The 13,963-nt window shown below is 43.6% G+C and overlaps 1 protein-coding gene across 3 annotated transcripts in view; it reads left to right on the top strand.

Moving 5' to 3' along the window:
• The first annotated feature begins 1,370 nt into the window (after window positions 1-1,370).
• The window catches only part of LOC101356395 (integrator complex subunit 6 like), a 64,301-nt gene continuing 51,708 nt past the window's right edge, over window positions 1,371-13,963 (top strand). The window contains exons 1-2 of one of the 3 annotated variants that reach the window (XM_023735489.1): window positions 1,371-1,829; window positions 1,956-2,033. In XM_023735489.1, coding sequence (XP_023591257.1) covers window positions 1,719-1,829; window positions 1,956-2,033 — 189 coding nt within the window. In that variant the 5' untranslated portion in view covers window positions 1,371-1,718. The remainder of the gene's footprint in view (window positions 1,830-1,955; window positions 2,034-13,963) is intronic. The other 2 variants (XM_004380954.2, XM_023735490.1) reach the window with 2 other exon arrangements.

Here is a 13,963-nt window from a genome sequence, read left to right as displayed (position 1 = left end):
GGTGCCCTGGTGGTGCGGTAGTTAAGCATTTGGCTGCTAACTGAAAGGTCTGCAGTTAGAACCCACCAGTGGCTCCACAGGAGAAAAGACCTGGCAACCTGCTCTGGTAAAGATTACAGCCTTGGAAACCCTATGGGGCAGTTCTACTCTGTCCTGTGTGTGTGTGTGTGTGTGTGTGTGTGTGTGTGTGTGTGTATATAAACCCATTGCCGTTGAGTCGATTCCGTCTCATAGTGAGCCTATAGGACAGAGTAGAACTGCCCCATAGGGTTTCCAAGGAGCGCCTGGTGGATTTGAACTGCTGACCTTTTGGTTAGCAGCCATAACTCTCAACCACTGCGCCACCAGGTCTATATATATATATATGTATATATATATATATATACACACACATATAAAATGTAACATCTTTTGTCCTCAAGGAAATTGTAAATTTATTGCAGCCCAGGCTTCCATGTTGTACATAGCATACACACTTCCATATTTAAAAACTGTGTTACATACAGTCAACCAAGCGTAGTCTGCCACCAATTGAGCCTCTTTGGACAGAGCCAGACCTGAGAGCATCCTCATTGTTACCCTAACCTCACCGAGCTGCAGGTTCCTTAACTGAAAATTGAACACAATGCCATCTATTGTACCTATTTCAAAGATTAAATGAGGTTACTGTGGGTGTCTGGCACTTCATAGGTGCTCAATAAATGTGAGTTGAATCAGAATCTAGGCTGGCAAACCTCCCATGTGTAGACCCAGCAGCGAGTGGAATTATCACAGGCAGGCCAATACTTCAAAGCGCTCAATGAAACTGAAGAAGCCTGTGCATACAACAGGCTGGTTTAGGCAACTGTGTTTAAACTTAAAAGTTTCCTTCCTAAGTAGATATATGTGGAATGCAAGGCCAGCAACAGACTACAAATACTGAAGCGGGTGGGGGGGAATCTAAAGGAATGCGCGTAGGTCTTGCCAGGAAAGAAGTTTGCAGCTTCTGAAATGTTTTGATCTTAGCCACTGGCACGACTGGTCGAGTGCAGTTAGCAAAGCGTTTTCTGTGCAGCCTGTGCAACCATCTGCTTCTGTACAACTGTTGCTCAAATTCACTCTTCCTTTCGCACCATCATCTTTGAAGAGCAAGAGAAATTCCATCCAAATCACCCAAATTAACCATCATAACAGCTTCCAAGTCCTGTAAAGGAGAATCCTAGCGAGGGTCCTTAACTTTTCCCCTTACCCCCTGCCTGGGTTAAAACTTCAACTCCCTGGGTTCGCCCAAGTCCCTCCCCTTGTTCTGTCATCTAATGAATATGCAAATTTAACATAATTGGCAGCCAATGGCGCGGGTCCTGGTCACATGGTGCCCATGGTAGGTGAGCGGACAGAAGTTGTGTGGTGGCGAACAGAGAGGGCTCTCATTCTGGGGGAGCGCTCGAGTGAGCGAGGACGGATGCTCGGGCAGTGGTCCCGGCAGCGGCGGTGGCGGCGGCCGTAGTGGTGGCAGGAGAGAGGAAGGGGGAGGGCCCCAGGGCTACACACGCTCCCACTCTCAAGTTCCCTGGGAGGGAGGGGACAGTGAGGCTGCAGAGAGCAGCAGCAGTCCCATCTGTCCCGGCGCATCTCTCCCTCTGCCTCTTGCTCCCTGGCTCGGCGAGAGTTGAGGGCTTGGGTCGTGGAGCAGGGCAGTGAGGACCAGAGGGCCAGGCGAGCCAGGGGTGCCAAGGAAGATGCCCATCCTGCTGTTCCTCATAGACACGTCCGCCTCTATGAACCAGCGCACTGACCTGGGCACCTCCTATCTGGACGTTGCCAAAGGCGCTGTGGAGTTATTCCTGAAGGTAAAGGGAGGGGAGGGGAGAGATGGGGAGAACCCCCAGGGATGGGGCGGATTCAGGTGCTTCTGTAACGTCCGTGTCGCCCCCTCCCTCTTCCCTGCGCTGCTCTCCGTCATCCCTGCTCCGCAGCTGCGCGCCCGCGACCCGGCCAGTCGCGGAGACAGGTACATGCTGGTCACCTACGATGAGCCCCCGTACTGCATCAAGGTAAAGGGGCCTCGGGGCGGGTGGGCGCGGAGGGGACAGGTCGGCGGGGCAGCTTACCCCGGTCCCCCGCCCGCGGCGGTCCTGCGTCGCCCGGGGCCGCGGGGGCGCGCCGTGGGCGGGCGGAGCGGCGCCGGCTTCCGAGTTGCTGCTAAGCGGGTTGGGGAGGGACCGGGAGGGCGACCCCGCGGGGAAGCCGCAGGCGGGCCGGGTCGGGAGCGGCGGTGAGTGCCGCAGCTGCAGAAGATGGCGGACATTTTGCTTTTGTATGAGGCGCCGAGAGGGGGACCCAGGGCGCTGCTGAGAGGGAGGGAGGCAGGAGGGAGGGCGGCGGCGTAGCAGCCCGCCCCGCTGCGCTCCGCTCCCGCTGGGCCCAGGGGCGGGGCGAGCGCCCGGCTCCACCCCCGGCGGCTGGCGGCTCTGCGCGCGGGCTTTCCAGGGGCCTTAGCTCCGCCCCCGCCCCGCCCCTGCCTCCCCTCCTCCGCCACCTCCGCTCTTCGCGGCTTCTTCGCCTCCTTCTCCCTCCTTCCTCCTGCTCCCTCCCCTTCCTGCTGAGAGCGTGGCAGCCGGGCCACCGGCCTTCACCATGGCTGCTTTTTCACTTCTGTCGCCTCCAGCCCACCCCCACCCAATGGCAATTCTGTCCGCCCTGCAAGCCTCCCCACGCCCAGACCCGGAGAAACGCTTTCCGTTTCTTCTCCGGAATTGGTCCGGTTACTTCAGTTACTGCTACTGTTTCATTGGAGATTCCAGCGGAGCTACGAAGGGGTGGGGGCGGGTTGCCAGTCTGGACCCACCGGGACTCAGCTTTTTAGGGACCTGGCCCACCTATTTACATGGTAAAGGAGTTTGCGTTAGCCACGTGGGGGGTTGTCCTGGGAAAAGAAAGGGAGGGAGGGTTGGGCTGTGCGCAGTTCTCACAGGCACATTCCATGATTTGATTCCCAGGGTTCTGACCTGCAGGAGAAAAAAAGTAGGGAGGACTTCACTTCTGTGGGGTCGTTAACAATTTATGTTCCTATAGTGAGGAGATAAAGAATGGCTTCGCCTGCTGTGGCCAGATCAAATAGAGCGCAAATAAGATCAACCTGCATCAGAGTCCTCCTTGCATATTTGAAATTAAAAAAAAAGTTATTACCATAATCCTTGACGCCTTTTGCTAGGCATCTTTTTTTCTCAGAATTATCTGAATAGTGCTGAGGGGGCGCAGTCTAGATGTGTTGTAAGCCGTTTCAGCAGAATGAGGTGTTTTAATGAATGCAATCTACCAAACTGAAGAGTTGGCCATAGAGACTGTTCCTTCAGAAAGAAGAAAACCAAAGGAAGGTTAATTTTGTAACGTGTGGCTTCGATTAACAGTTTGATTAATAGGTTCCCCCTTAAAAGTGTTCTGGCTTTGTTGCATTGTTTTTGGTTTTTAATTTTTCTATTTAGAAAAATGGAGAAAAGTAGACATCTTCCGAAATTTCATAAGCCTTTAAAAATGTCTGTTTCCCCAAAGGGTGTGACCATTTTTTTTCCGCATAGAAAAGCAGATGTTTGTATGTCCTAAGTCTGAAGGTCTACACCCTTTGACTACTAGCACAGATAAGAACCCACCATTTGTAGTGTGGACAATTGAAGTCTTGCTCCTTGATTTGAAGTAGTAAGAAGGATAAACTACAAAGCAGTGTGCTGTTCTTTTCTCTTTAAAGAACAACCGTTTAACATTTTTCTGAGTGCCCAGATTGATAGTAGATGAGCTTTTTTCTCTCTTTAAAAGTACTTCTAATTCTATAAAACATAAATGCCAGTATTTGCAGAATCCTTGAAAAAGAAGAAAGTCTCACCTCACTTTAATAAAAACCATCAAGGCATGTTTTTACATGGCATTGTAAGCACAGTGTACGTATTACTTTGTATTCTGCTTTTTCCACCTATTTTATCCCATGAATTTTTCCGGGTTGCCACATAGTCTTCATACTTAAAATTTTTAGTGGCTGTGTAGCTTATCTATGGTATTTAAAAGGCTCTGGATCATTCTATGAGCAGAGGGAAAAAGTTGGATTTTTTTTTTTAGTGGAAGTTTCATCCATTAGCTCTTTTTATCCTGTCATCTTACATACTGCATTTTTTAAAGCAGAAAAATTCTTCCAAGTTGAATTTGATTTTTTTTTTCATATATAAGTCAGGCATGGGAAGATACTTCGTGTAATACTTTTAATCAATAAATCAGTTATCTCTGTAGTCTTTATGCTTTTCCAAGGTTATTCAGGCTTTTCATTTTAATCTTATATGATAACTGCATGTACTAGGAAATGGTTTATGATCTTCATTATGTTCTTGTCATTTTGCTAATGATAGGCCATGTTTCCGGAACATTTTCTTTTTCTGAGGCTCTTTCAGCCACTCCCTCCTGCTCACCCCCACCCCTCCCCTCAGCATGTGGTAGCTATTTGTTCTTTTGCATTTAGGATCTAGCCAGTTTGGAAGGTTTGAGATTTTAGAACATCTGGCGAATTTTTCTTAAAATTTAGTCTAGTCTTTCACTTACTAATAGCTTGAAGCCATAAATGTCCGTTTTCTGTCACACTGATTATCAAATAGGTCTCTCTTCAACTGTCAGCAAGCATCTAAGTTTCTACTTAAAACTTCACTCTTCAGTAGGATTTTGAGGCCCTTTCATCAGTGATGTTAGATAGGGTTTTACCTGTAGCTTATTTTTCTGCAGAATAATGTGAAGTGTATCTTTTAATTTCTCTAAGGTGGGAGAGCCGTTGTTATCTCTTCTCACAATAACTGCGTATTTGTCAGGTCTTAGTTATACTGAACTCTAAACACTGCAAAATGAATTTTATTTTTTACTAGAAGATTCCTTTCTACTGGTGTTGTAACAGGCATGAGTTGTGAATTTGGTTGGGAGGATTTTTCCTAATAGGCATGTAACTATTCCCAGTATATCCACTTACAAGCTGTGACAATAAATCTTGTGAAAAATCATTGTGACTGGGCTTTTTTCATGAATATATACTGTTAAGTAGGTGAATATAGTATTTCACTGAAGACTTAGTAACATTTTACTGCATACCCCATAGCACATGCTACATACTCTTTTAAATTAGTCATACCTGTTACTGGCAGTTGGCTCTGCATGGATGGAATTAAATGTGATTTACCAAAAAAGCTGTTGCCATCGAGTCGATTCTGACTCATAGCAACCCTATAGGACAGAGCAGAGCTGCCCGACAGGGTTTCCAAGGCTGTAATCTTTACGGAAGCAGACTGCCATATCTTTCTCCCGAGGGGCGGCTAGTGGGTTTGAACTGCCGACCTCTCAGCAGCGGAGCAATTAACCATTGTGCCATCATATAAAAAGCATATGAAATGCAAGCATTTTGTGCTACATCTGTTTCCAGTGTTACTTTGGAGACAAATTTTGTACATAGTGTTGCAAGTGTTAACACCACATTTATACACTGGTGTCTTTAGTGTACACAGTTAGAATGAAATCCTGTTAATATTTTTAAATTTCCAATGTGTTCTTTTAAGACTAATATGTGATTTTAAAAAGTGTTTTCTGTGTAGACGAGTTCTTAATAGTCTCGGCTGAAGTTCTGCTGTCATGTATGTTTTGTTTTGCTATGAATCATAACTTCCTTTTATTCAGTGAGTAGCAGAGGTAGGCTTGTTACTACTATTAACTGTGGGCAAATTGAAAGTACCAGAAAGAAAGTGAACCATTAGGCAGGGTGTTCTGTTGAGAAGAAAAGTATTTATTTTAGTTAGGATGTAATATTCAAAGTAGTTTTATGTTTGGAACTACTTCTGAAAATGATGTCCTTTTTTTTTAATTGAAGGAAATACTTTTTTAACATGAAACGGAGCCACTGTTCTAGAAATAGCTGAAATACACATATAAATAATGGTCAGAATTTTTTAAAAAATAGGACGAGATAGTGTTTCAAAAAATACTGTAAGTCTGTAATTTCAAAACATGCAAATTTGAAAAAGTAAAAATTTCCCTTGAATGCCACCTTTTCACATCCTGTAGCTAGCTTTGCTTACTGCTCTCTGCGTGCCTTTGTCAATGGGTATCAGCAAGAAGAATTTCAGCTTACAGATTTAGGAAGTAAATTTACACTTGTTTTTTTTTTCATTATCTGTGTTCCAGACATTTATTGGAATTTTAACTAAGGAATAACTTTTTCGTATGCCCATGAATATATTTTATGGGCCTTATTTGGAAAAGGAGCGACTTTTAGGGGAGACTTTATTGTAGTTAGGAAGCTAAGGAAGTGCTTTTGGGTGAAACAGTAGCGACTTAGTCTGTGAGAGCCATCATAGACAATGGAAGGTGCTTTTAGAACTCCAAATGCCATAAAAGCAGTGCCTTGACTTACATGATGAATTGTTTCTCTTGAGAGATCTTGCTTCCTTTTTTGCCTTCCTCACTGGCCGTTTTAAACATATGATGGTAGTATTTTGAAATGAGAAAAGGGGAGAGTTATTGGTAGAAGATGAGATTCGTGGGCAAGGGAGTAAGTGCAGTCTTCAGACTGGGCACCAGCTGGAAGCTGACTGGGGAACACTGACAAAATTGTGGAGTCCTACCTATTCAGTGTCCTAAATCTTTCTTGTATCCGTCATTCTTATTTGCTCTTCCATTGTTTCAACCATCATCATTTCTCACCTGGACCGTTGTTGCAGCAGCCACTCAATTGCTCTCTCTTACTCCATTCTTGCTCTCCAATGATTTGTCCCCCTCGCTGCCACCAGATTGATCATCCTTAATAAAAAGAAAGTAAAAAAGCAAAATAAGATGAAGTAAAGTAAGAAAAAATAAAAGTCATCCCTCTACTAAAAATGACATTTCAGGATAAAATCCTAACTCCTTAGCCTGGCCTCCAAGGCCGTTCATGATCTGTCCCTATCTTACCTTTCCAACCTTGTCTCCTGCTCTCTTCTCTTCTCACAAACCTCAGGCTCCAGCCACTCTGAGCTATTAGACCCTCTTCTCCACACACACAATGCCTCTTGCTTCTGTTTTTATTGCATATGTTGTTTCCCCTACCTGGAACACACTTTGGTCTAGCTGACATGCCTCAGCTCTTCGTTCTACATTCTCAAAAGTCATCCTCCCCTACTGCCCCATCCTGACTCCAAACAGGATATAGCCACTCCCTCTGTGATCCCATAGTACTTTGGCCATACCTTAAATATAGCATTTGGCATGTTTTGTGGTGATTATTAGTGTTCATGTTGGCCTCCCTCATGTGAGCTCTTTACGGGCACATATTTGAACTTCTCCATATTTGTATCCCCAGTACCCAAAGGAGTGACTAGATTTTAGTAGACACTCAAATGGAAGAAAGATTTCAAGCAATATGCATGAAAACCCCCAAGCCCCCTTCTATTTCCACTGTCCTTCTGCAGAGGGCAGTCCACAATCAAAGCCCACGGAAGCAATAGTCAAGAAATCAAACGGCAAATTGCATTGGGCAAATCTGCTGCAAAAGACCTCTTTCACGTGTTACAAAGCACAGCTGTCACTTTAAGGACTAAGGTGCGCCAGACCCAAGCCATGGTCTTTTCAATGGCCTCACATGCATGCGAAAACTGGAAATGAATAAGGAAGACTGAAGAAGAATCGACGCCTTTGAATTATGATGTTGGTGGAGAATATTGAATACACCATGGACTGCCAGAAGAACGAACAAATCTGCCTTGGAAGAAGTACAACCAGAATGCTCCTTAGAAGGGAGGATGAAGTATAACTTACATACAGTAAAATACACAAATCTTAAGTGAACAACTGGGTGAATTTTTAAATATTTATACATTCATGTAGCCGCCACCTTAGGCCAAGATACAGAACATTTCTATCACCCCAGAAAGCGCCTCATGCTTCTTCCTGCAATTACCCCTCCCCTTCTGACTGTTCTGACTTTTATTACCATGATAAGTGGTATGATAAAAATGGTGTGTTTCTGGAAGATTAGCCTGACAGTGGTTTGTGAAAGGGGACCAACTAGCTGTGAGACTACTACAGCAATCTAGACATCCATGCACCATATGTGTTTATTGAGCACTTCCTCAGTTCCAGGCTCCGTTATAGGGATTAAGATGACAACAAGAAAGACCTGGCTCAAGGGACACCAGAATAACAAAAGACATGGTCCTAGTTCTCAAGGGTCTGACACCATAGCCGGCAGTAACTGGAGAAGGTAAGTTAAGGTATGGGAGGTGTCAAGAGAAGAGGAGACTTTAACCAAAGGATTGGAGGCGGGGGAGGGAAGATATAAGGGGCCTCAGGAGAATACAGTTGATCAGGTCAAGATTGTGACTAGTTGGGACTGGATGGCAAAAGTGCTTTGAAACGTACAAATTAGGGTTTGTACACGTTCCCCTGGGGTGAAGAGCTATTTGGTGGATTTGAGGAGCTGGATGGCAACTGGTTTTTGGTTTGGTTGCCTGTATGTTTGCCTGATTATTATTATGCAGAATCATAAATTGAGATGGGCTGGAGGGAGGTGGGAGAATGAAAGGTGGGAGAGACCCAGAAGCAGTTGCAATTGCCTAGTTTTGCATTAGTGCTGGCCTGGTTAACAGCTTTTGGCCTGGAGGCTGGGATTGGGGTGGGAGGGATGGCAGAAGGGCAGGGCGCAGGTAAGGAAAGGGCAAGTATATGCCTTTGCTTCAGGAAGATAATTAAAACTGCTCAGAAGACAGGATTCTCAGTTTTACAGAATGGCTAAACATGGCAGCTGTTCCACATCTCAGAGAGAAATGTGCTTTCCAGACAAGAGCAGGATGGAAGGACCCTTTGTATGGGAGGATGAATAAGGAAACTGACTGGTTTCAGTCCTTAAATGAAAAATTCTTATGTAAACATGGCCTCTAGTGTATTGAGAACTTGGAACACATTATCTGCTGAATACAATGTTGGAAACAGTGATTAGATTCCCAGACTTTCCTCCCCAGGAAAGCCTTTTTAACCCTTAATGTCACTTAACCATAGAACTATTGTGTTTAGTATTGTTTCTATTGGGAAAAGGTTTTGAATTTCCAACTTGGTTTGTTAAAACACATCCTTCCCCCCTTCTTCCTCACAACTCCGTAGATGGCGAGTCCAGTGAGGGGTGGAGGCACTATAAAGACCGCAGGAAGAGGGTGAGGGACTGAAGTGGCAGTGGGGGTGGGCATGGCTCTTCAAACATACCAGTTATTCACATTTGTAGCTTAGCTATGTTCGCACTGTTGCAGTACAGTATACACGCCACGAGTGGTTACTGAGCACTTGAAAGGTGCCTAGTCTGATTCAAGATTTTCTGTAAGTGTAAATTAAGCACTGGCTTCTGAAGACTTTTTATGAAAAAAAGCATATAAAATATCTCACTAAGAATGTTTATATTGATTATAAGTTTAAATAATATTTTGGATATTATTATATTAATATTATATTGATATAGTAAACAAGATATTAAATAAAATGTATTATTGAAATTAATTTCATCTCTTTTTGCTTTTTTTTAAGGCAGCTACTTGAAAATATAAAATTATATATGTGGCTTGCACTATATTTCTATTAGACAGTGTTAGTCGATATTCTTTCTTAAGATATTTTATCATGTTCCTGTCCTAGAAATTGTTTCTGAAGGAGGATCCTTTCTCTCGAAATTCTGTTTAAAATGAACAACACCATAAAGGACTCTTTATACATGAAAGGTTATCATACAGTTCAGAGTCGATGGGTTGCTAACCCTTGGCCCTGGGGCAAAATATGAAAGCATCCTATTCTTGTTTGTATTGAAAGCCAGTTTGGTGGCTTAGACTTTTGGATGCCGTTGGTGATCCAACTGGTTGGGCTAGAAGATATTTTTCCCTGGGCTAAGTACAGTAGAATGTACATATGAACTCCGGTTTCCAGTGCAACTACACAGGAATTCAGAAATCTGTTTGTAATATATGCTCACCAGTGTCACTAAATCGTTCATGCTTTTAGCATTATTAGGAATATGTTACATGTTTCTTATCAGATTTACATAGCTATTCTGCCCGGGAATTCTCAGCAACCGTAGTCTTCAAGAAAAGTGGGATAAAGAATAAATTCTCTAGCGGGGCTTAGTATAAAACCTAAGAAACAAAGGGGGGTTTGTATCACTGCTCTTATTGAAGGCTTTTTTGATGTTCCCTAGCAGAGCCCTTGTCTTATGGGAAGTCATCAGTAGCTTTAAAAGGGGGGGAGGGGGAGGTCCACGTGACAGGAGGGCTCCCGTGCTTATTACTTCCGGTGGTAGTTAGCTCTCTCTAAGCTCTGTCCTCCTAGTGAGGGTTACAGGAGTGACTGATGATGCTCATTTCTGTTACTATAATGTTTTTGTTGTTGTTAGTTGCCGTGGGGTCGGCTCCGACTCATAGCGACCCCATGTACAATAGAACTAAGCGTTGCCCCATCTTCATGATCATTGGTATGTTTGAGTCCATTGTTGGGGCTATTTGTCAATCTGTCTCACCAAAGGTCTCTCTCGCCCTCATTGGCCCTCTACCAATTATGATGTCCTCCTCTAGCAACTGATCCCTCCTGATGGCGTGTCCAAAGCAAGCAAGTCAAGCAATTTCCTGTTGTGATCCATAAAGCTTTAATTGGCTAATTTTTGGAAGTAGATCACCAAGCCTTTCTTCCTAGTCTGCCTTAGTGTGGAGGCTCTGCTGGAACCACTCCACCATGAGTGACCCTGCTAGAAATTGAAATACCTGTGGCATAGCTTCCAGCATCATAATAACACAAGCCACCACAGTAACACAACCTGACAGACGGTGGTGGGTTACTATAATGGTTTCCATCGACTACCAATGTCTAATTCTGAGCCTGGGTGAAAGTACAGATATGCTGATAAATGCCATAGATATGAGGTGGAACCATTTTATAGCCCTAGTTTTGGATCTTTCTAAAACCCATGTTATAGTCAAAGCTTTTCTAGCATATCCTTATATTTCAGATATGATTTGACTTATATTTGCTTCCTTGTAATAATGAGCAGTATTATAATAGCTTTCTTATAATAAAACAAACAAACAAACAAAAAAAACAACATTGCTATCGAGTTGATTCCAACTCATAGCGACCCTATAGGACAGAGTAGAACTGCTCCATAGGGTTTCTGAGGCTGTAAATCTTTATGGAAGCAGACTGTCACATCTTCCTCCTGCAGAGGGGCTGGGAGGGTTCAAACCATCGACCTTTTGGTTAGCAGCTGAGTGCTTAACCCACTGTGCCACCAGGGCTCCTTTCTTTTTTTATAATGGCAGCTGACAGTTATTGAGTAGTGCTTATGTACAGGGCAATGTACCAATGAATATAAAGTGCTTATTTTGTTTATCTTCCCAGCCAGCCTATATTATGGATGCTATTATTATCCTCATTTAATAGATAAGGAAACCTGGCCCCAGAGAGGTTAAGTAACAGCTGAATAGTAACCCAGGTCTGTCTCAATCCAAGCATCTTAAGTAATTAACCACTTCGCTTTTCCTATCAATCACAATAGAACAGTCCTTTTAACAATGTCTCACTGGTACTTACTCATTATGATATATGTCCTGGAGCCATAAATTTTTAGACAGAATTATCATACTATTATTTATAGCTGCTTTTAATATATCAGTGCTTGGTATAGCAAGCATTCCATGAATGAAAATGATCACTGCTATTATTATCGTTTTTCTTACAGGCAGTCCCCAGATTGCGAACGTCCAACTTACATACGACCCGTAGTTACGAACCAACCCCTGTAAAGCCTATTATATTAAAAATTTGAGGTACATACAATGGTTTGTAATAACAAATGGGTGCTACTTTATGACAGACATCAATATTATTATTACTGTATTATTATGTTAAAGATGTTTTAATCAGGGCTTTGAACCAGTTCGAACCGATTCAGTCATGATCAATGAAGTGAAATTGGAACAGACTCAAATTTTTAAAATTTGGGTGAAGTGGACTAGGAAAAGTTACGAGTCAAAGCCCTGGAATTGGAGACTCAGAAGAGCCGTAGTGAGCCCTTTCAGGAGCCTGATGCAGGAGATTGGATTCTTGCCAGGACTGTGGAGAGCAACACACATTCAAAGTGGTGTGGTTGGCTGCCATCTTTGAGTGGAGCACTGCTGTTTCCAACTCTGCAGGTCAAGAGATTTGGTTGCTATGCAATACAGATGCTGCCCTTGTTTTCTAAGAGGGAGATTAAGTTTCTAGCAGGGCTTTGACCTGTAATTTTTCCTGTTCTGCTTATCATTCTGCTTCACCCACATTTTAAAAATTCAGGTCCATTGGTATTTTGCTTCATCAGCCATGACTGAACCGGGCAGAACTGGTTTGAAGCCCTGGTTTTAGGGTATCTGGAAGAGTTTCTTTAATGTTTTTTATGCATAAAAATGTACACTATATACTGGATACGAAGACAAACATTTGACTCACTCACATTAGATATGAACCATACCTAACTGTTCCAACTTATGTACAAATTCAACTTAAAGACAGACTTAGGAATGGAACTTGTTCATAATCCAGGGATTGCCTGTAGTTCCCTGACTAAAAGAAGAAATCCAAACCTGTTGCCATCAAGTTGATTCTGATTCATGGTGAACCCATGTGCTACAGAGTGGAACTGAGCACCACAGGGTTTTCTTGGCTGTAATCTTTACAGAAGCATATTGCTAGGCCTTTCTTCTGCATTGCCGCTGGGTGGGTTCGAACCGCCAACCTTTCAATTAGTAGTCGAGAGCATAACCATTTGTGCCACCCAGGGACCACGTCCCTATTTCTAGGTAAATATCATATTGCATTTGTTTGTGACGCACTTTTGCCTTTGATGTCCCACGGTTATGCCCCTACTTACAGACAGCAGTGGAGTTGTTGATGGAGCCTGATGGAGTGTGTGTATGTGTGGAGATGGGGGCAGGTGACATAGGCTGAGTGGGCTCTATAGGAAGAGTGGTAGGCTTGATAAAGCAACAGGGTAGAACTTGGCTATCTAGTGGCCGCCAGAAACTGATATACCATCTTTGATTCATTATTCTCCCGATAAATGTCTTTCCTGTGGGGGGGGGGAGAGGGAAATGAATGCAATGCTTTCCACATGAGCTATTTAGTTTCTGCTAATCCTCAATCTGTGGGGGAGGCAGAAGTGGTTTTTAAAAGGTCTGAATGCACCATACTGCCTTTCCAGAGTTTTCTGTATTGGCTGTGCCTCACCTGCTGGTGCAGCCCTAATTTCACCCAGGTCTCCCATTCTCCTCAAGCCGCACCCCTGTCATAGCCAGATAGCTTTTATTCTCCTGTTTAGTTAGGTGCCTGGGGGCCAGGGATGAATTTCAGGGAAGACATGGAGATGCTGCTGTTGTAGTTTCCTAGGGCTCTCATAACAAAATATCACAAAGTGGGTGGCTTCAAAGAACAGAAAATTCCTCACAGTTCTGGAGGCTAGACGTTCGAATTCAGGGTGTCACTAGTCAGAGCTATTCTCTCTCTCACTCTTTTGGCTCTAGGGAAGATCCTTTCCTTTTGCCTTCGGTTTTCTGTAGCCCTGGGCATTTCTTGATGTTCCTTGGCTTGTAGGTAGATCCTTACATGTTGTCTTCCCCTGTGTGTCTGACTCTCTTTTAATGTCTGTCCTTCTTTTTTGTAAGACATCACTCAGAAGGGATTAGGATTAGGATTCATCCTACTCCAGTATAACTTTGTTAATTTAACTGATAATATCTGCAAAGAAAGACCCTATTTCCTCAAACAATGTCACTCAACAGTGCAGGGGTTAGGACTTTAATATATCCTTTGGGGGGGACACAATTCAATCCATAAAAGCTGCCAAATCGGGCACTGAGCTCTTAACCAGAGAAAAGTTACATGAAGACTTTCGTGGGGATGTGCCTGATGTTCATAGAAAAAGTAAGAGTCT

Source organism: Trichechus manatus, unplaced genomic scaffold, assembly GCF_000243295.1.
Source record: "Trichechus manatus latirostris isolate Lorelei unplaced genomic scaffold, TriManLat1.0 scaffold00079, whole genome shotgun sequence".
In the NCBI taxonomy this organism is placed as follows: Eukaryota; Metazoa; Chordata; class Mammalia; order Sirenia; family Trichechidae; genus Trichechus; species Trichechus manatus.
Note: the sequence above shows the minus strand (reverse complement) of the source record. Positions and strands in the feature narration are given on the sequence as shown.